This window comes from Camelus bactrianus, chromosome 36 (genome assembly GCF_048773025.1).
Source record: "Camelus bactrianus isolate YW-2024 breed Bactrian camel chromosome 36, ASM4877302v1, whole genome shotgun sequence".
In the NCBI taxonomy this organism is placed as follows: Eukaryota; Metazoa; Chordata; class Mammalia; order Artiodactyla; family Camelidae; genus Camelus; species Camelus bactrianus.
The window spans coordinates 1,739,409-1,759,152 of NC_133574.1; the positions used below are offsets into that span (position 1 = coordinate 1,739,409).

Sequence of the window (19,744 nt, forward strand, 5' to 3'; positions counted from 1 at the left end):
AGGGCCAGAGCTCCTTGTCCCTGCCGGCGGGTCTGCTACAGGCGTCAGGAAGTGATGTGGCCCAGGAAGACCGGAACAGCCACCCCGGGCTCTCGGCGCCAATGCGGGCAGGAGACCGCAGGGCTGACCGGAGGCCGCGGGCCAGGACCGGGGGAGGCACCGCTTCACTCCCGACCCTTCTGAGCCCCCTCTCGCCTCCTGGAAGCCTGGGGGTCACTCTGCTGGTACCTCGGATGCTACGGCGGGGTTCCTGCCAACGGGAGGCAGAGCGGAGGTGGGGAACATCCCCGACTGGACACCGGAAACCCAGGCTCCCATCCTGCTTCCTGAGATGCGTTTACTGACGTCTCATCTGCCCCCAGCAACGAGGAAGAGCATAGACTTTATTTCTAAACTGGGACGTTTGGGGAGAAAGAGGGGATGCTCTGCAGGGCTGGGTTTTGCAGTGGGTGGGGCGGCAGGGTGGGTGCTGTGTGTTCCCGGCGAGGCGTAAGGGGAGTAGGACCACAGGCCCTCGGGATCCATCAGCGACTTGGTGGCAGTGGGGAGGGTCCAACGGGCGTGGGAACAGGGATTTAACTCTGTAGGGACAGGGAGCAAAGAAGGGTTGATTTAACCAAGAGGACAATGCAATCAGGCTGCTGCATCTCCATGGATCACGGTTGCCTCGCCTGGAAAACGGTGCCTCCCGGCCAGTCAGGTAGCTGGAGAGCCCCCCAGAACAACGGTGAAGCTCTCTGCCGAATGATGGAAGCTTGATGCCAAAGTGGGTGCCATGCCCCACATCACAACCCCACACCCAAGCTTCAGCCCGGCTTGGGGTGCAGACCCTAACGTTAATTCAACAAACCATGGATTCAGTATAAAGTTGGTCCCGTCCTGTGTGAGCAGTAATGAGCTAGGATTGGGGCGTGCACTCGGTTGGACCACTTTTCTTGTCCCCAGAGCCCATGTCTGGGCCCCGCAAGTCTGCTGCTCCCCTGGCCTGCTCTGGGAAATGAGGCACCAATTATGTGTGAGCACTGGGGGGCCAGCAGTCAGGGAAACTGTATGACACCCCCCTGCCCCCCATACTTCTGCACTAGCCTCTTTCCTGTTCGTCTACCACACCAGGCAAAATCCTGCCTCAGGACCTTTGCACCTGCTCTTGCCCCTGCCAGCTAGGCGTTCACCCATGGTTTGTGCTCTCATTTCTTTCAGGTTTTTACTCAAATGTCACCGTAGCAAGGGGCCTGTCTTCGCCACCCTCTGGTGCTCCTTCTGTGTTCATGATTTTCTCTGAATCACTACCCTACCAGCATCTAAATGGACTCAACATTTTGTTCACTTGTTTTGTTTATGATGCAAACGCCACGGAGGCACGAATTCTCCCGTTTTGTCTGCTCTAACCCGGTAATGATTGATGGAATAAATGAACCTTTTCTTTCTATTCTGGGGACAGGGCATGCAGACAGGCTGCTGCCGGAAGTCATGAAATTCACACAAGGGCTACAGTGTCACCTTCTTTTATTTGTGGCACGAAGAGACAAACAGCAGGGACAGTGCGGTTTGAGAGCAACTGGCTGGATGCCCTGGCCACCCCGGGGAGGGTGCGGGGCGTTCCTCGGACCACGCGGGGCGAAGTTTCCACTCTCCTTGTCATACATTCAAAAATGACCTCACCGTATTCGTTGCTTCATTTAAGACAGAAATTTGACTTCTCAATTTCTCCTAATTTCTGATAACCTCTTAACGAGCTTCTTTCCAATATAATAAAATGTGAAAAGCCACGGCCTCAGTTAACTTCTGCTGTAAATGATGGGGACCGAACCCGCACTGTCAAATGTGAGCGCGATTTTGATCTGATCCGGGCGACAGGCGGACACCCAACGTCCCCGCTCCTGGCCCTGCATCGGGTTCCTAAGCGTCTTGGGGGAGCCCCGGGGCTCCGTGCACAGCCACCTCGGGGGCAGGCGTGCTGGACCTCACAGCCCGCGGGGAACAGCTGTCCAAGGGGGGGCGCTGGCCGGCCACTCCAGCGCCATGCTGATCCCCGCCACCACCCCTGCTGCAGAGCTCAGCGCTGCCCTGCTCGTGCGTCACATGTGACTCTTCCTCCAAGTGACCACAGGTGACTTTTAATAGCTTAGCTGGTCAGATCATGGTCTGCAACCTTCCATGAAGCCATGACCCCAAATATTTGAGGAAGAAAAACCAATACTTCCATTAACTCCTTAAAGTCACTTTGGAAAGCATCCTCCCATTTTTTTTTTTTTTCTCACACGTAGCATCAAGTAGCCAATTACATTCAGATTGTTGCGATCGACTCACTGATTTTTTTTTCCCCCTAGAATTCAAAAGATTTTAAGCGACTAAAGGGTTGTGACCATCTGTACGTGTAAAAGTCTCAAAGGTCCAAAATCGATCTAAGGCGTGAATGGTCCCCTCTGCTTTGTCCATCAGAGGAACTACGTACAGTGTTGGGGTCCCATTCACCGGCCAACAAGAATCGTTTATTGGCAACTTTCAAGATTCAGAGGCAAAAGTATATTTCCTTGGCACAAGCCGCGTGGCAGTCACGTTCCCCGTCCCCCTCCCCCGGTGACGGGGAACCAAAAATCAGTGAGGCGGGTTTTGGCCTGGAGACGGAGCAGGCCGGTCCCGAGGCCCCTCGCCCCGCGGGGCTCCTGGGTGGTGACCCGGCGTCCCGTGGGCAGGTGTCTGCCGCCACGTCGCCTTCTCGCTGGTTCACACGAGCAGGGGCACCTGCGGGGAAGACAGAGCCACCGTCACGAGGGGCGCGTGGGGAGCCGGGGGCGCGGGTGGGGCCAGTCCCACCTGGGGACGTTGCTCCTCCCAGACGCTGAGGCATCACACCGTTCGCATCCTCCTCACAGCCCCGAGGAGAAAGCGATCAGAAACCCAGGCAGGCCTGGGTGCTGGGAAAGAAAGCCTGGAAGCCCCCGGAGGGTCTCCGATGCCCCCAGCCCAGCCCCCTCTGAGCCTTTCTTGGACAAAAAGAGTTCCCAGCACAGCTCTCGGGGAAAGGCTGTCCGGCTCCCAGTCTTGGGGGTGGGGGGTCCTCATCCAGCCTCTCCCCTGGCTGGAGGTGGGCTCGGCGGCACGGACCCCGACATCACTGACCACCCCCTCCACCCCGAGCCCAGCTCTGCTCCCCCCTGGGGCAGCCCTCCTCCTGTGCTTGGGGGTAAATTTTTCCCTTTTTAAATAAATCTTTAAACATCTTTCGCTACCCAACGCCCCGTCTCCCGACTGTCAACTTATTTTTCAGGTCTGACGAGAACTGGGGGGGTCTTTACTTCTTGGGGTAACAGGAGCAACCTGGGAATTGCCCCCGATTTTAAGACGGATGCGATAATGATGAGGGAATAGAGGGGTTCTGTGCACACGGACCCCGAGCTGCGCTCGCCCGGTCTGGAGAGCCAGGAAATAACGGTGGCCAAGAAGGGGTGCTTTCTCCCTTCTCCCCAAAAACGGGCACTGAGCACCCGCTCTGTGCCCGGCGCTGACTGAGGTGCTGGGACCCGCCGGAGCTCAGGGTCCCGGGCTGTGGCAGGAGAGGCACGCATCACACCGAAGTGACACCGAAGTCAGAGCGGGGGTGTGATTATGCAGGGAAATGAGGGGGTGCTGTGACAGGGACCGGGGCTCGGGGAGAATTTCTGCGGAACTGAGCTTAATACAGCAACAGCCAGGCGACTGGGAAGTAGCTGGTAAAACACAGGGAACAGCCCTCCAGGAATGGGGAACAGCATTTGTGGAGGCCCTGAGGGGTCACCGCAGTGGGTAGCCTTTTGTCCCAGGTGACAGGCGTTCCTGGGTGCCAGCTGCAGGAAAAACAGGTCCCCTGGTAGAGGGCAGGACACAGGCCAGCGAGGGCACACCGGACCCTGTGCCCCCGACCTACTCCAGGGTAACCGGCCCGCATCAAAGGTCCAGCCGTTTGAGCCCAGAGTGTGATGTCTGGCTGTGGACGGTTTTGACGTCCCCGCCCGCAGTCACAGAACTTGCGTTTCTCTCGCCCACAAGTGAGGGCCCTCGGGCTCCAGAGGATGGACGTTCGCTGCTGGCTCCGGGCCTCCCGGGGCCCTTGTGGTGATGGTGTCACGTGTCTGCCACCAGCAAGGGCCGGGACCCACGTGTGGCCCGAATCAGTTGGTTCCCGCGGTGGGAAAATGTGTGCCTGTGAGGGCCCCGGGGCAGCGGGGAGGCCGTGGGGCTGAATGAGGCCTTTCCCAGGGCCCGGCCGCCGCCCTGACCTAGTTAAGGCCTGGGACAGGCCACTGCGGACACCTGCGCCCCGCTTCCCGGTCTGCGAAATGGAAGGCGCAGCCTTTGAGTCCAGGAAGGGGATGGAGGAGATGCCCACTCATCTTTTGGGGCTTTTGTCAGACCTCTAGTTTTGCGAGACGTCCCCAAGGCCAGCGACAAACTCCATACTCCCGTCTCCCTCCCCTGGCCGAGAGCCTCGGGGGCCGCATACAACACTCCATCCATCTCTCCATCAAGAGAAGCTCCTGCAGTCCCCGGACCCTGGTGGGTTCTCAAGAAATGCTTGCAGGGTGATGGCTGGACCCGTGAATGTTCTGAATGTAAACACGGATCAAAGGACCCCAGGTGTCCACCCCAAGCCCCCTGAAATAATGCATTTAAATCAGACCCACGGAGGCTGTCAGACGCAGGGAGTCTCAGCACTGATGTGACAGCAGATGCCAATGGGGGTCCCTCTGGGCCCCGCCTTCAGGAAGAGAGGGCGGTGTTCACTGCAGGGGGAGCAGCGGACAGAGCGGGGCGCTTAGCCGGGACCCAGGTCGCTGGAGGAGTCCGGGACCAGCGCACAGCCAGAGGCGGAGGGATTCGGTTTGCACCGCGAAACAAGGCACATGGACCGCCCATCGCCTTGAAGAGCGAACGGCAGACACATTTTTAAGGTGATGATTCGTCCTGCATCCAATGTACGCTTTTGGATTTTATCGTAAGCAGCACTGTCGCCAATGCAAAACTTGTGTGTTAAAGGAATGCTTTAGCCGTGAGCCCCGCACGCCCCAAAGCCAGCCTAGGATGGCCGGGCGCCCTGGGTAAAAACTGAGGGGCTCACGCATCGCAGCCCCGAGAAAGGCAGCAGCCCCGCTGGGACCCAGGGTCCCCCCGGCCACACGCGTCCTGGAGCCCGTGGGCAGATAAAGGGGCGTCCGCTCACACCGACAGCCCAGCTCACACTCGGTGGCGCCCGGAGCCCTACTTTTATGGTGTTTTCCTCAAGGCTTTGCAGCTTTAAAAGCCCCAAAGGTGCGAGAGCGCAAAAGAGGCAAAGCGCAAACGATCTGAGGTGCAGATGTCACAAGGCGCATGCGTCTGCCCCAGAGCCACCGGGCACCTCCTGGGACGGAAGCCACGCCCAGCGGGGAAGGGCCACCCAATCAGGCTTCTCAGAGGAGGACGCGGTTGGCCCTTATTGGCCGCATGTGTCCCGGGGGCCCAGGCCGACGGCCCCACCCCGCCAGGAACGGTCACACGCAGTCACTCATCCTCACCTTTCTCAGCCTCGCGGCCCCGGTGCCGGAGCGGATGGCGTCCAGCAGGGCCTGCCTGGCATCCCCGGGGCTGCTCAGGGGGCCCGAGCTGGCCCTGGGCGCCGTCCGGGATGTGATGGGGGTCTGGGTGGCCGGAGGGGGCGGCGGCGGCGGCGGCGGGGCGGCCGGGAACTGGACCCCGAGGTCTTCGGGCCCCGGGGGTCCCGACCCGTGTGCGGACAGCACGGCGTCACGGAAGCTCTGGAGCTCCTCGGAGGCGGAGGAGGACACCTAGCAATGAGACGGTTCCAGGGCAGTGTCCCAGAGGTCCTTCCCGAGGGGGCAGCGCGGGGCACCAGACCTTGAGCAAGCCGAGCGCTGTCCCGCGGCTCCCCCAGGCCCTCCGCGGGGCCAGGGACGATGGCGCGGGGCAGGTCCTGCCCGGCCGGGACGCCCCCCTCCTCCGGCCTCAGCGTGGCATGTCTGCACATCCAACACCCAACCGATGGGGACGGTCCCTACCCCAAACCCGAGGAGAGGGTGCCCACCCCGCTCTTCTTTGGATTCTGGTTGTGGAGGCTGGGTGACACCCCGGCCCTGAGCTCCAGCCAGGCTGGTCCCGAGGCTGCACGCGACCAGCTGGCAGCCCCATTCGCAGAGCTGCGAGGCTGCAGACTCCCGCCGCTGGGGGATCTAAGCCTTGAAGCTGGGCTGGGCGTCCCCGGGAATCTGGGGACATGCACAGTGAGTGCTGGGTGTGCGGACAGGACCGTCACATCCAGGGAGGGAGGGAGAGTTTCTGCAGCGTCTCGCCCATGGTGGAGTTGGCCACTCCGATGATGACTGAGCAGCACTCAGAAAACCTGAGCGCTGCCCGGCATGCGCAGCATCCCCCGGTCCCTGGGCCCCTCTCCCACCTTCCGCAGGCTGCAGGCGCCTCTGTGTCCTCGGATGGCCGCCAGCAGGGCCGAGCGCTCGCTGTCCGCCTCCGCGTGGGACGGGGTCTTTGGCCCTCGCTCCGGGCTGTGTTCTGCAATCTGGAGTATTAACTGGGTCATTTCAGCACATTGCACTCGGGAGGTGGGGAAACCCTGACGGGAAAGCAGTGCTAAAGGAAACCCGCATTCATCAGTGCGATGTGATCAAATTAAGATTCTGCATGGACCCCACAAAAATCAAAGGTCATGTGTCTAGGGTATCACTGTATGATCGCCCCGTAATGCCCAGGCCTCCTGTCATCGGTCCCGGCTCTCCAGAGCTGAGACGTGCATTTCAGTCCTGGAGATCCAGATCAGAGTCCTAGGTCCCCACTGACTGGCAGGGTGACCTTGCGCCAGGCCACTGGACCTCACGGTGCCTCAGTTTTCCCATCTGCAAAATGGAGGACCTACTTCCTAGTCTTCGGTGTTGGTGCTGCTATGAAATGAGATATAGTATTTGTAAGGTGATACATGCCTTCATGAGGCCATCATCAAATTGTCCCTAAGGCTGTTGCAGGATGACAGCCCACCAGTGCTAAAATCGCAGGGATCTGGGGTGCAGCCTGCCTGACTGTCCACTTACCATCCCCCCCGCCGCCACGGGCAAGGACCAGCTATGGACAATCTGCCCCCGCCCCTCCGCTCCCCCAGGGTGTGGCATCCTTCCCCAGGGCGGTCAGGGGCCGGAAGGCAGTGTGGACCAGCCCAGACCCATCACTTGTGGTCTCCCTGGTGGCTCTAAGTGAACAACTCTGCAGGCAGTGAGACGGGGTCCGGGGTCAAATGGACCTCGTGGGCCCACCCTCACTCCCGGCCCACCCTCACTCCCAGCCCGCCTTCCCTCCTCCGGGACCACCTAAGTGATGGGGTGGCGGGGATGTGGGGAGTGCCCGTCCCGGAGGCGGGAGCCCGCTGACCTCACCTTGCGAAGCCCGTCCTTCCCTCCTGCCGAATGGATGGCCTCCATCAGGGCGCTGTGCAGGGACATGTCCTTCGGGGCAGGCCTCTGGACGACGGGTCTGAATCTCTTCTTGGGCCCAAAGATGCTGGCTGGCTGCGTGCCATCGGTTTCAAGTGCATCCGTGCTTAACAAACGGGGCTTCTCCTCCCGCCCCAGGGGCTCCCGTCCAGCATGGCCGTTCGTGCCGATCTCCCTCGGGGAGTGAGGCGGCTCGCTGGGGACCGGGACCCACCTGGAGCCATTCACCAGGGCCGGGCCAGGAGTCTGGTCATCTCCTGAGCAAGGGGGCGGGGGACTCGTGGTGTCCGGCGTGCACCTGGGGTCATATGCCGAGCGGGTCCTCTGGTTGCTCGCGCTTTGTCTTTGACTGAGACCACAGCTCCGTCCCGGGGGACCCTGATCCCTCGGGGAAGCTGTGACTAGAGGGACATGGGAATTTCTGAGGACGCCAGCCGGACAGTCTTGAGTAGAGGACCTTCTGTAAGGGCTGCCGGTGTGCGCCCCGGGATGGGCTCCCACTGCCGACCCTTCCCCATCGTTTCCGACGCGCGTCTCCAGGTGGACTTTCTGGGTCCCTATGCGCTTAGCAATGGCAGACGCCATGTACTGACTGGATGTCCTTCTCTGGGGTTTGAGAAAATGGACTTCCGCGGTGTTAGCGGCGGTGACTTTCTCAGGACGAGGGGCTGCCGTGGGTGGCCAGCTTCTCCGCTCCTCCAGGGGTCCCCCATCTTCCGGGTGCGGTGGAGGCACCGTCCCCTTGGGGTCTGGGGACGTGGGCTCTGCTCGGGGTCTGCCTTCTTGCGGTTGTGGTTTTGCTGGCGTGGAGGGGGTGGGGGTCCTCTTGGCCGAGCCCCCTGTGGGCTGGCCCAAGGGTTCTTCTGTAGAGTTGGACCTCCAGAATTCTTTGACTTTTCCAATGGGTTGGGGTTCTGCTTCAAGAGAGGGCGCCCCTGGGACTAGGGTCCTGCCCACGGGTGCCTGGGGGCTCACCAGGTTCCCCAGCTCGTCAATCTTAATGGCGCCCGTTGAGAGGGACACTCCTCTGTCGTAACACCTCATCTCTGACTTTGGGGGGACAATTTTATATGTTGTGAGACCATATTTAAGGCCGTAACTCCCCCCGGGGTGTTGGCCTCGTTGGTACCAGGACGGTGGGGTTGAGACATCACTGTTGGCACCGCCTTCCGTCTCCCTGACAGGCTGTGAATCCAGCCTCCCGGTGGCGGGCGGCGTTCTACTGGGAGCAGAGCCACTTGCCTTGCCCTCCCTCGCATCCAGGGCACGTGTGTGCAGCGCTGGGGCCGAGGTCGTCTGGGGCTCTGTTTTGTTTGGATTCACATCCTTCCAGGTGCTGGACGCGGCTGGCTTGGTTTCTTTCCCAGCATCCTCAGAAGGAGATGGGGGGTCGGGGGTGGCCGCCCTCCCCGTCCCAGGCTGCTGGCCGGGCGCAGCCTGGCACGGCGGCAGGGGGGCCTTCGTGCTGTGCGTGCTCCCCGTATCAGAAGAGCCGGCATTGTTGTTCCTGTTGGAGAACAGCCCTGCGTCCACGGGGTCGTCTAACACCTCCCCGATGAACGTGACCGGGATTGGCTCCTCATCGCCGTCGAGGATGGCGGCGTCCCGCGGGCAGCCGTGCGCGGAGTTGGAGAGCGCGCTCCTGTTTTCCATTTCTGCAAAGGAGGGCAGCACAGGTCACAGACGGCCCGTCCGACCCCTGTGCTGCTCCCTCAGTGACGCCGCACCCGGCTTTGCTGTCCCTGAGGCTACTTCGGTCTCAGTTACCTGCGCCCATTTTAAAGGGTCTTTTGGGTTGTGATCTACGCGTGCCTCGGGCCGGTCTCAACTCCCATTACTCAGCAGAGGACCTGTTTGCAGATCTGTCATGTCTCGAGATGACAACAGTTTGCCAACATCTTTTACGTTAAAATTTGGGGTTTTGACCTTTATCTTGCTCTTGTTCACCGGAAGCAACAGAAAATCTATGTGTTGTCCGGCTGTCACCTCACTTCTTAAGGGGCAGGCGACTTGGTCTCAAGCACCCCAGAATTAGCCCTAAAGGAGGCAGCGGGCCAGGTGGGTAGAGCCCGAGGGACACAGAACGACCGATGACGATTTTTCAGGTCGCCCACCCACCTCTTCAGAGGACAGACAACTCAAGAGCGGGTCAGACAAGCCTACAGGTCCCCTCTGCAGCGCGTTCCCGTCTTCTCGCTCCCAGGCACGGCCAGTATCAAATTTTATTTCCACTGTGTGCCTTTGTTCGGAAGATTTCTAGATGATTTAAATTTGCTTTGTCCTCACAGTATTTTTTTTTTTCCCAGACGCACGCAACAGCAGTGCCACGGACGCCCCTCTGTAACAGGGGTCACTGCCAAGACGCGGTCGTTTGCAAGACAGACCACGGATTTGCAAGTAAAGGGTGGCGTGGGGCGGAGAGGTGTAATAAAGAAACTCACTCATCTCCTGGTGTTTCCCTCACTCATCTGAGTCCTGGGGAACTTCCCCTGTTACTGTGTGAAGAACACTTTTTTAATGTGCAAAATCAGTATTGCTTAGAGCTGGTTTTAAGCAGCTGCTCGGATGTTTCCACGGGACAGTCCGGACTCTCCAAGCCGGCTCCCCCCACCTCCCCGCACCTGCGTGCCTCCTGCAGACATTGCCCTCCCGTGGTCACACAAGGCGTGCCTGGGACCCCTGCCGGCTCTTACCTCCCAGCTCTTCCTCGCGCTCGGCCAGCGTGTCCTGGGGCCACCTGCTCAGACGCAGGTCTTCGTGCTCACCGGAGGCGGCTGTCTCACTCCTGGGGATGGCCAAGGGGAGAGGGAGAGCGCTCATTTACCTCCTTAGGTATCCAGTCCACGCCTCTCTGAGGAAAGCACGCTCAGGGTCAAGTTCCTGCAGTCCCAAAGTCCCCGGGCCACGGTGGTGGTTTTCCCTTGGAACCCTGAGACACAGATGTGTGTGGTGTGTGTGTGATGTGTGTGGTGTGTCTGTGGCGTGTGGTGCACAGCGAAGCCCACCGTGACAGCAACACCACGCAGGCAATGACAGTGGTGACAGCCCTCTCGCCCCCTCACCCCGAGCCCCCTCTGGGACGTGACTGGATGGGGGCATCCTCTGTGCCATGGGGACCCCGCACACGCCAGGCTTCACACAAGGTGCAGATGATCTTACTTTAAGCCCCAGGAGCCATTTGTACGGCGGGTGAGGTCACTCTCGGTGACCATGTGCTGAGAGACGGATCCTGGAGCTACCAAAGCCTCACGGGCTCCCAGACCCGGAGCAGGGGGACCGGCCACGTCTGGGGTCCAGAGGCACCATGTGGCCCTGCCCCCCGTGCATCCAGGAAGATGTCACCCACCCTTGGAGGGCAGAGGGTGTCCCCTTATCTGCATCACCCGGACAGCAGCATCCATGGGACCACGGCTGCCAGAGCGATTTGCAAACGGCCTTTGCAAGGGCCCTGGGCTCCCTTCTCTCGCCGTGCAGAGGACAGGGACACGTCGTGGGCGACTGTCCGTCTGCAGAGAAAGCTGGAGGGAGGTCTCTCCCACTGATTGTTAAAACTGAGGACCAATTTCCACCGTTACTAATCAGGCCCAGATAACGAAATGTGCATGAAGTGTGCTTTGTGCCGTCCCCACTTACGCAGCAAAGTTTGTGTCCCCCATAAATGAGTCTTTTTCTTACTCGGTGCCTGTGTCCCTTTGAGAGCCAGGAAGTGGCCTCCAGATCAGTCTGGGCTAATGTCCCCTGACAAGGCAGACAAAGGGGGCTGGCGGAGATGTGTGCGCATGGGAACCAATTAACGAGGACCACGGGAGGCACCAGGCTCCTTTCCTGTCGCGTTTGCCTTAGACTTTAATTGAACGCATTGACTGAAAGTGGTTTTTGTCTCTTTCACGGAACGTGATGGTTAAAATAAATTTAATCGAAATATTCTATAAAGTATATGCCAGAGAAACAGATGGAAAGCGCTCTATAAATTAGTACTTAAAACAGGAAACTGCTCTTTTCAAACGCTGGCCCCTAGTTTACGATGCTTAAAATCCAGTCAAACAAAATCATATCTATCATTTTATTTCAAAGCATTTGCCTTTCCTTCAAAGTCTGCAAAACCACCTCGTTCCGTGAGAACAGAATGATGTGAACCAGAATTCAGAACTAATTAAAAAGTTCCACTAATGGTGTTATTTTATAAATGTTAAACTAGAGAAAACAAAGTTTTCTTCCCAAGCTGGCAAAAACACCATGACAGACCCTCACGCTTGCTGCTACTGGTTTTAACTGGAGACCAACATGAACGTGTCTGTCAAGAAACAGACACATGGCTTTAATTTGGTAAGATCTTTGGTTTCTTAGTCGCTCTTTTCGACAAGTGGCCTTAGGGAAATAATCCTACAGAAGGGAAAGTCTAGACACCGCCATGATCATATTGATGGGACGAACTCTGCAATTTCCGGCCACGGGGCGTTCCCTCCAACAGTACGTGCTGGTTTCAGAGGGCACAGAGGCCAGCCAACGTGTTGACCACGACGTCCACGTGGAACCACAGATCAGTGCTGGAGCCTGCGTGTTATGTGAAGACATCAAGACCCCTAGGATCTAAAAGTAACTGGCGGAGCGTCTGTGGAGGAAGGCAGGCAAAAACCCAGACCACAGCACCAACCAGGGTGCTTCGTTGAAATGGATGGATTCCAGCCAGTGTTTCTTCCTTTCTCCTCTGCATTATGCTCCTTTTGGTACAAAGCAGCTTGAGGCAATTTTTTAAAAAATGGGTAACATTGGAAGTAATCCTTTGAGCCTGTAAGGAAGTCATTCTTTTTTTGGAAAAGTTGTTAACACGTTGGCTATGTCACGCCCAATACACACGGTATGCGGTGTTCACAATATTTTTTATCTTCCTGCCGAGCGCCCAGAATGTCCTGGTGACGATCTTACAGTGGTGTGTGTGACAGTCCTGCAGGAGGCACCGCAGCCAGCCCCTCACCCTCTCCCTCCACCCAGGCTCCGGCCTGAGCCACTGGATAAACCCATCAGAGGCCAGGCCCCGGGACTCAGGGCTCTGGACCTGTTCCCCGCCCGCCCATCCCACTTCCAGCCAGAGCCTTCCTGCTGAAGCCTGGGGGTCCCAGGCTGAGTCCTCTGCCCTCCGCCTGGGCCAGCTTCCCCGCTGCCCCTTCCCTCCGTCTGCCTCTTGTGCGCCGCCCAGTGGTGGAGCGTGTGCCTAGCATGCACGAGGTCCTGGCTTCCATCCCCAGTCCCTCCCCTAAAAATAAATAAATAAATAAATAAATAAATAAATAAATAAATAAATAATCCTATTACCTCCCCCTCCAAAAATAAATAAATTGTACAAAAAATAAGTGTTCCAAAAAAATTAAAAAAACAAAAACAACAATGGCAACGTACGCATTTTGTTTTCTGCTATGAAGCTCCAGGAGGGAGCGATCGAGCAGAATTTGCTTTCCCCTCCTCCCCGATGCCATCGCCTTCTCCTCAAAGGGTTACTAATGGATCGTAACCATCCCTCTCCCCGGAGCCACCAGTCTGAAGCCCCGGGTCCCTGGGCCTGGAGGGCGGCATTCCGTGGGCTTCTGCAGGAGATCCTGGTCTGCGCCCCCGACGTCATGGCGGGCAGGAGGCACCGCGGCCTCTTTTCAGCTCCAGAGCAGGGAGGCTGGCTGGGTCAGGGCCCAGCAGTACACTGAGATTGGGGTACCACCCTCCCTTCAAGTGGCCTCCCTTGCTGAAGGTGGCTCTGGGGCCTCCGTCTCGGCGGCACAGGAGGAGAGATGCTGGCAGGCTGAGCGAGTTCACCATCGGGGCCTCTGCTGGCCCTGCCCGTCGTCCCCTGGGGGTGGGGGGAGTTGAAACTGCACAGTGTTACAATTGCTCTCAGTCACTGTTGTTTTTCTCTGAACAACTCTGCTCCCGTGCCGTGTTCCTGTACGGGGCCTCTGTCCAGGTGGCCGAGGTCACGGCCACCCCGCCGTGAACAGGGGCGGTTCTGCTCTCACAGTGTCAGCTCGATCCAGGGCTGCCATCCATCCCCCAAGCACGGGCTCTCATCTCGCCGACCCTGCCCCCTGGCTGGTCTGGGCACCTGAAATTGGCTGCTTCATCTCGGATCACTTGAGTTCTGCAGACTTCATCTCTGGGTGGGGACTGGCCAGTCCTGGCCATCTGCCCCCTCCCGCTTCTGCCCCCTCCAGCCTTCACTGCCTTCGGGCTGCCGAGGCTCTCAACGCCCTCGTCTGCGGACAGGACCACGGCGCACAACCCTGGGATGCACCAGTCACCAAGGACTAGCCACTATATATAAAAATGGATTAAAAAAAAAAGTTTCTTCTGTCTAGCGCAGGAGAACTATGTTCAATGTCTTGCAATAACCGTTAATGTAAAAGAATATGAAAATGAATATATGTATGTACCTGCATGACTGGGACATGGTGCTGGACACCAGGAACTGACACATTGTAACTGACTATATGTCAATTAAAAAAAAAAGAACAGTGTATTTTTGGGGTGAGTACAGCTCAGGGGTACAGCACATGCTTAGCATGAATGAGGTCCTAGGTTCAATCCCCAGTCCCTCCTCTAAAAATTAATTAAAAAAATTTAACAAAAGCATTCTATGAGAAAGAAACATACCATATGATATCACTTATAAGCAGAATCCAAAAGAAAGACACAAATGAACTTACTTACAAAACAGAAACAGACAAATAGGAAACAAACTATGGTTACCAGCAGGGGAAGGGGTGGGACGGGATTAATTGGGAGTCTGAGATTTGCAGATGCTCACTGCTAAATATAAAATAGATAAACAACACGTTTATACTGTACAGCACAGGGAGCTATATTCAATATCTTGTAATTGCCTATAATGAAAAAGAATATGAAAAAAAAATATGTAAAACTGAATCACTATGCTGCACATCAGAAATTAACACAACATTGTAAATCAACTACACTTCAATTAAAAAAAAAAAAAAGGCAGTGTGTTCTCTCTACAGCCACAGAGCTGAAGTGCGTATCTGCAAAGACTTTGAGGGTGACAGCGTGGAAGGGTGGCGACAGTGTGGAACAGCATCTCCCCAGTGGTGCTCAGAGGAAATTTCAGACAGGCTGCTTGGCTGCAGAAGTTCTCATGGGCTTTATATCTTCCTCGGACAAGAGAAGAATAAAGAACTCCCCGCGTGCATTTGTGAAGGGGTATTTTTCACGGGCGAGATCTCGGAAGACACCCGAGGAATTGCAGGGATGCTCCGAAGCTGGCAAATGAGCTTGGAGAGGAGGATGGGCCGAGGCATCCAGCACTCACCTGGGGTGGGTTCAGTTTGGCTCCTGCAGGTGCGACTTATTGGCCAAGACTGAAAACTTGGGAGGCCACCCAGAAAAACCTGGATTTCTGGCTTCTCTTCAAAAACCAGCTGCACGGGGTGTGCAATCCCTCAAGGTCGCAGTTGGAAGGAAGCCGCAGGGCCGTGCTCTTTAGAGAAAAGGTGTTTCCCACCACCCTCTGTGGCCTCTGAACCTCTAACCCCTGCTTCACGCCATGGGCGGAATTCGTGGGAAATTACACACTGGGACTTAAAAAAGAGGCGATACACCATGCTGCGGTCTCTGAGGGGGTCAGATCTGTCCACGGAGATAAGTCTCGTTTAAAAAAACAAAAGCGAACTGCAATCATTCCATGAAAAGCCACGGGCTGAGAGCTGGTCCCAGCCCTGGGCTCAGAGGTCATCTCCGTCATCATTCGACGCCTGAGCTGACCGGGGCCCAGAAAAGGCGGGCGATCCGCCCTGAAAATGCACAATGTTCTGTTTCCTGAACGGACAGCGGTGGTTTTGATAATAAATCCCACCCAACAGCCGTGCCACAGGCCCCTGCCACGCACACCGGGCGCTCCCGGACGCCTGCGACAGGTAAGAGGTGTGATCTGCGCTCGAATGAAAGGGTCACAGTTAGGTGGGCCCTCGAAGGTCAAGCAAGTGGTCAGCGGTGGTGGGATTCCAAGTGGGTCTGGCAGGTTCCAGAGTCCCCTCCCTTCCCTCCACGCTACCCTCCAATTCAGTGGCACCGCGGGGACGGGGGCTCAGCAGCACAGCCTGCTACCGGTTTGCACAAAGCGCCAGAGACCCCATGACCATCCCGGCTGTGGTCACAGACAACAAGAACACGTTTGCACAGGAGCCAGCACGATGGGGCCCTGCCCGGGGTCAACACCAGCGAAGCCCTTTTACAGGAGCATCGCTGGGGCCCAGAGGGGAAGATGTCCGGTTCGTTTCAGATGCAGAGCGGGGCGCGTGAGACCCCCGTGCAGACCAGCGGGGCAGCGCTGGGGATTCCTGCAAACCTGCTCGTCTTCATGTTTAAATGGACTGTAAAGGAAGAACCGTGGTTTGGGTCTGCAAACAGCACAGGCCAACCCCCCCGCTCAACGCATCCCGCGTCTTGCAAAGGCGAAACCGACCAATTGCCACCAATTGATGAAACATGAACTTGGCCTTGGAACTGACCTTTAAATGGAAGAGCTATTCTCTAAGATTAGAGTGTGATTCACTCTTAGGGTGAAAAAAAAATCGGGGGGAGGGTAGAGCTCAGTGGTAGAGTGCACGCCTAGCACGCACGAGGTCAAGGGTTCGATCCCCAGTACATCCATTAAGTGAAAAAAAAAAAACGAACAATAATAAAATAAATAAACCTAATTACCCCCCAAAACAAAAAATTAAAAAAAAATCAAAATAAAATATCGACACTTCATTAACCAGAGATTTGGGTGTTCATACGCCCAAAGCTGCGACAGAACATGAAAAATATAAAGGCATTCATTCATTTTGGTGACTTTGAATATTTTTTTAAAAAAATGATTCTACCTTATACTGTTTCTAAGACATTGTGCGCATGGTTCTTAAAATTATCGAAAAGGTGAAAAAAAAATGAATGGGCTGGTGAGGTAATTCTGCCTTTGGATGTAAGGATGGAGAAAGGAATTGTAATGGAGGGAGACAGATAAACCAGCTCTGTGGACAGATCTCTGGAAAGACACTGATGTGGATACAGAAAATTGACACAGGACCAACGTGGAAGCAGGAATCCGTGGGAGAAACAGACTCCTTCTTCACATCGCTCCTGAAAATAAATTCGAGGCTCGCGAGGAGCCCAGACGTGGGAAAGCCGCACCACACCTGTTCCCGGAAAGTCAGACCATCTTTAGCCCTTTGGGGGGAGGTGAAAGATTTCTTAAATATTCAGAGATCATCACACCTTCAGGAGAAAAGGGACAAATTCAACAACACGACGATGGAAGGGAGCATTTTATGCAACAAAATAAAGCAGCGTGAAATTCAAGCCACCGTCTTCGAGGCTCTTTGCGTGGAAATCACTGACAGAGGGGAGAGTAATGATTAAAAAAAGAATAACCTCTCAATTTGTGTTTTTTCAAACAAAGGTGAGGGAAAGGCAATTCATAGGAGAGCAAACGGAGTTGCTAAGACACAGAGGACAAGATGGCCATTCTTACTAATCAGAACATTGTATCTTTTTTAAAAAACGTTTTTGCTGTTGTTTTGTTCTTGTTTTTGGAGGGAAGTCAATAAGGATTTTTTTTTTATTTTAATGGAGGGACTGGGGATGCAACCCAGGACCTCGTGCCTGCTAAGCACGCGCTCTACCACCGAGCTACACCCTCCCCTTGCAGAGCACTGTATCTTAAAGCCAAATGACACCTGCATGACTCCAACTCTTAAGATGCCTACGAATCCCGCAGATTGGTGGTGACGTGGATTGGCAGCCCTTATAGACAGACGATCATTTTGGAGAGCGATCTGCCAATGCTCTAAGACGCCGAAGATGAGTTTTTTTTCCTGAAAGTCTAATAATTTCTTTTCTGGAACACTCTATGTATAAACAGAGACGTATGTCTCCCTTGCTCACTGGTTCCAGGGGTAAGAAACCACAGCTCCTCAAGTGTCTGTTAATTTAAAAACAGATCGGTAAGTGAACGAATGACACAGACGTCATCACGGATAAACGTTACACGCGAGATGCGGAGTGAAAAAGTCCACAGGCGTATGGCGCCCTTTGTGTAAAGGATGAAAAGAAACATCGCAATGTTGGGTATTCTGTATAAACACCTGCTGAGCTTAGAAGGACCCTGAAGACGTGACTGTGGGTAACAAATGTCCCAGTCAGGGTGTGGGGACTTCTGGGAGGGCACCTGGCATGTGGTCGAGCCTTATCAAGTGTTGGTGGGGTCACCGTGACAAAGACCTCCCTCCTTTGAGACTAGGATGGTCCCCACTTCCCCATTTCCCAGAGGTCCCGTGACTCACCTTGGGGGCCAGCCCCCAGAGCTGCTCCTCTCCCACGAGGGGCTCTTTGGGGGGCCCAGTTCTGGGGTTCCGGCCAGGTCCTGGTCACTGCAGTCCTCCTGGTCTGTGGTCCACTTGTCTTTGGACTTCATGCTATCATGTTGGGAATCCAGGGAGATGCCGTCTGAGGGGGAACTCATCACTCCTGAGTCCTCAGTCGTGTCCTCAGACGCAATACAGCTGCCCACAGACACTGTCTCTTCGGCCTCGGGGGGCACGGGCGGGACCCCGTCCACGCTGCAGGGGCTGCCGGGCCCCAGGGGCAGGCTCACTGGACGAGACACCGCAAGGCCAGGTTAACCAATGCCTGGATCCCACACCGCCTGACTCACCTGCCATCTGCAGTGTGGGGTGCTGGGGAGGACCCACCCGCACACAACACTGGAAATGGAAACACTTCAACTGTGTGACTGGGAGCCAAACTCCCCTCTCTGCCCAGATCAGCATCTTTTGAATTAACCTTTTGAATTTTTATCTTCTGTGTGATCAAGGGCAAACATATGAAAAAATTCAGACTAACGACGTGATGAATACTGTTATTTGTAGTCTGACCCTTGGTTTAATAGGAGTTGATTTAGAATGAGTTCTTTAAAAAAAATAAAGGAGGGCTTTAAAATGTAAACAAACTTAGAAATAAATGATATTGTTTGGGGACATCTAACAAATCTTCTCTAGGAACTTTTGTGATTTGGTTTAAAATATTAATGACAGTCTCCATCAGCAACTGGCTCTCCCGTTATTTGTTACACGTGAGACAGCAAGATCTGGTTTAAATAAGAGATGATCTTACTGGATAAAGAAGCTGTGGTATATTTATACAATGGAATACTACTCAGCCATAAAAAGGAATAAAATAATGCCATTTGCTGCAACATGGATGCACCTGGAGATTGTCATTCTAAGTGAAGTAAGCCAGAAAGAGAAAGAAAAGTACCATATGAGATCGCTCATATGTGGAATCTAAAAAAAAAAAAAGACACAAATGAACTTATTTATAAAACAGAAACAGACTCACAGACATAGAAAACAAACTTATGGTTACCGGGGGGAGAGTGGATGGGAAAGGATAAACTGGGGGTTCGAGATTTGCATATATTAACTATTACATATAAAACAGATACACAGTAAGTTCATATTCAATATTCAATATCTTGTAGTCACCTCTAATGAAAAAGAGTCTGAAAAGGGATATTTGTATGTATATGTGTGACTGAACTATTACGCTGTACACCAGAAATGGACACAACATTGTCAACTGATGATGTTTCAACGAATCAAAAAAAAAAAAAAAAAAAAGAGAGGGAGAGAGAATCTTAGAAGAGAACCCTCCAATAAAATTTAAAAGAATCAGAGGAAACGTATCCTTGGGGGAGATTACCTGGCCCCTGAGCCCTAGACGTGACTCAGGGCAGCAGAAGGGATGGGATGCAGAGAGGGGACACTCACGGTGGAAGCCCGAGTTCCATCTCATCTTAACAGTGGCGTGGGGGGCCTCGGGCATGTCTATCCCACTGTTCTCAGGGACAGAGAGCATCCTTCTCTTACTGAGCTGTGAGGTCCTCGAAGAAGTTAAGAGCACGGAGGAGAACCCTCTCACTAGTTTTGAGATGGAGGGACAGGAGTACACAATTCTGGACCTGCTCTAGCCCAGAGGCTCTTATTTTTTTTAATTGAACGTAGATATAGATTTCAAACGTCAAGACATCTCAAGACATAGGATCTAAGTGCTGTTTATGATGGTCCAGGAAACAAGGGCTGTGTTGAGCTGTAGTTTCAACGTGTTGTGTTTTACAATCATTCCTTCAATGCCTCCAATGAATAAAGGCCACAGGCATGCCGGGTGCCAGCTCCAGAGAATCATGCACTGACAGTCATGTGACATTGTCATCGCCCTCAACATTGCAACAT

General features: G+C 55.0%; 1 protein-coding gene across 11 annotated transcripts in view; it reads right to left on the reverse strand.

The window, feature by feature from the left end:
• Positions 1-1,489: 1,489 nt before the first annotated feature.
• COBL (cordon-bleu WH2 repeat protein) overlaps positions 1,490-19,744 on the reverse strand; it is a 153,642-nt gene continuing 135,387 nt past the window's right edge. For all 11 annotated transcript variants that reach the window (XM_074358630.1, XM_074358632.1, XM_074358636.1 and 8 more), the window contains 6 exons: positions 17,798-18,107; positions 10,166-10,257; positions 7,416-9,127; positions 6,431-6,550; positions 5,535-5,804; positions 1,490-2,745 (listed from right to left, as the gene is read on the reverse strand). In XM_074358630.1, the coding sequence (XP_074214731.1) occupies positions 2,728-2,745; positions 5,535-5,804; positions 6,431-6,550; positions 7,416-9,127; positions 10,166-10,257; positions 17,798-18,107 (2,522 nt within the window). In that variant the 3' untranslated portion in view covers positions 1,490-2,727. The remainder of the gene's footprint in view (positions 2,746-5,534; positions 5,805-6,430; positions 6,551-7,415; positions 9,128-10,165; positions 10,258-17,797; positions 18,108-19,744) is intronic.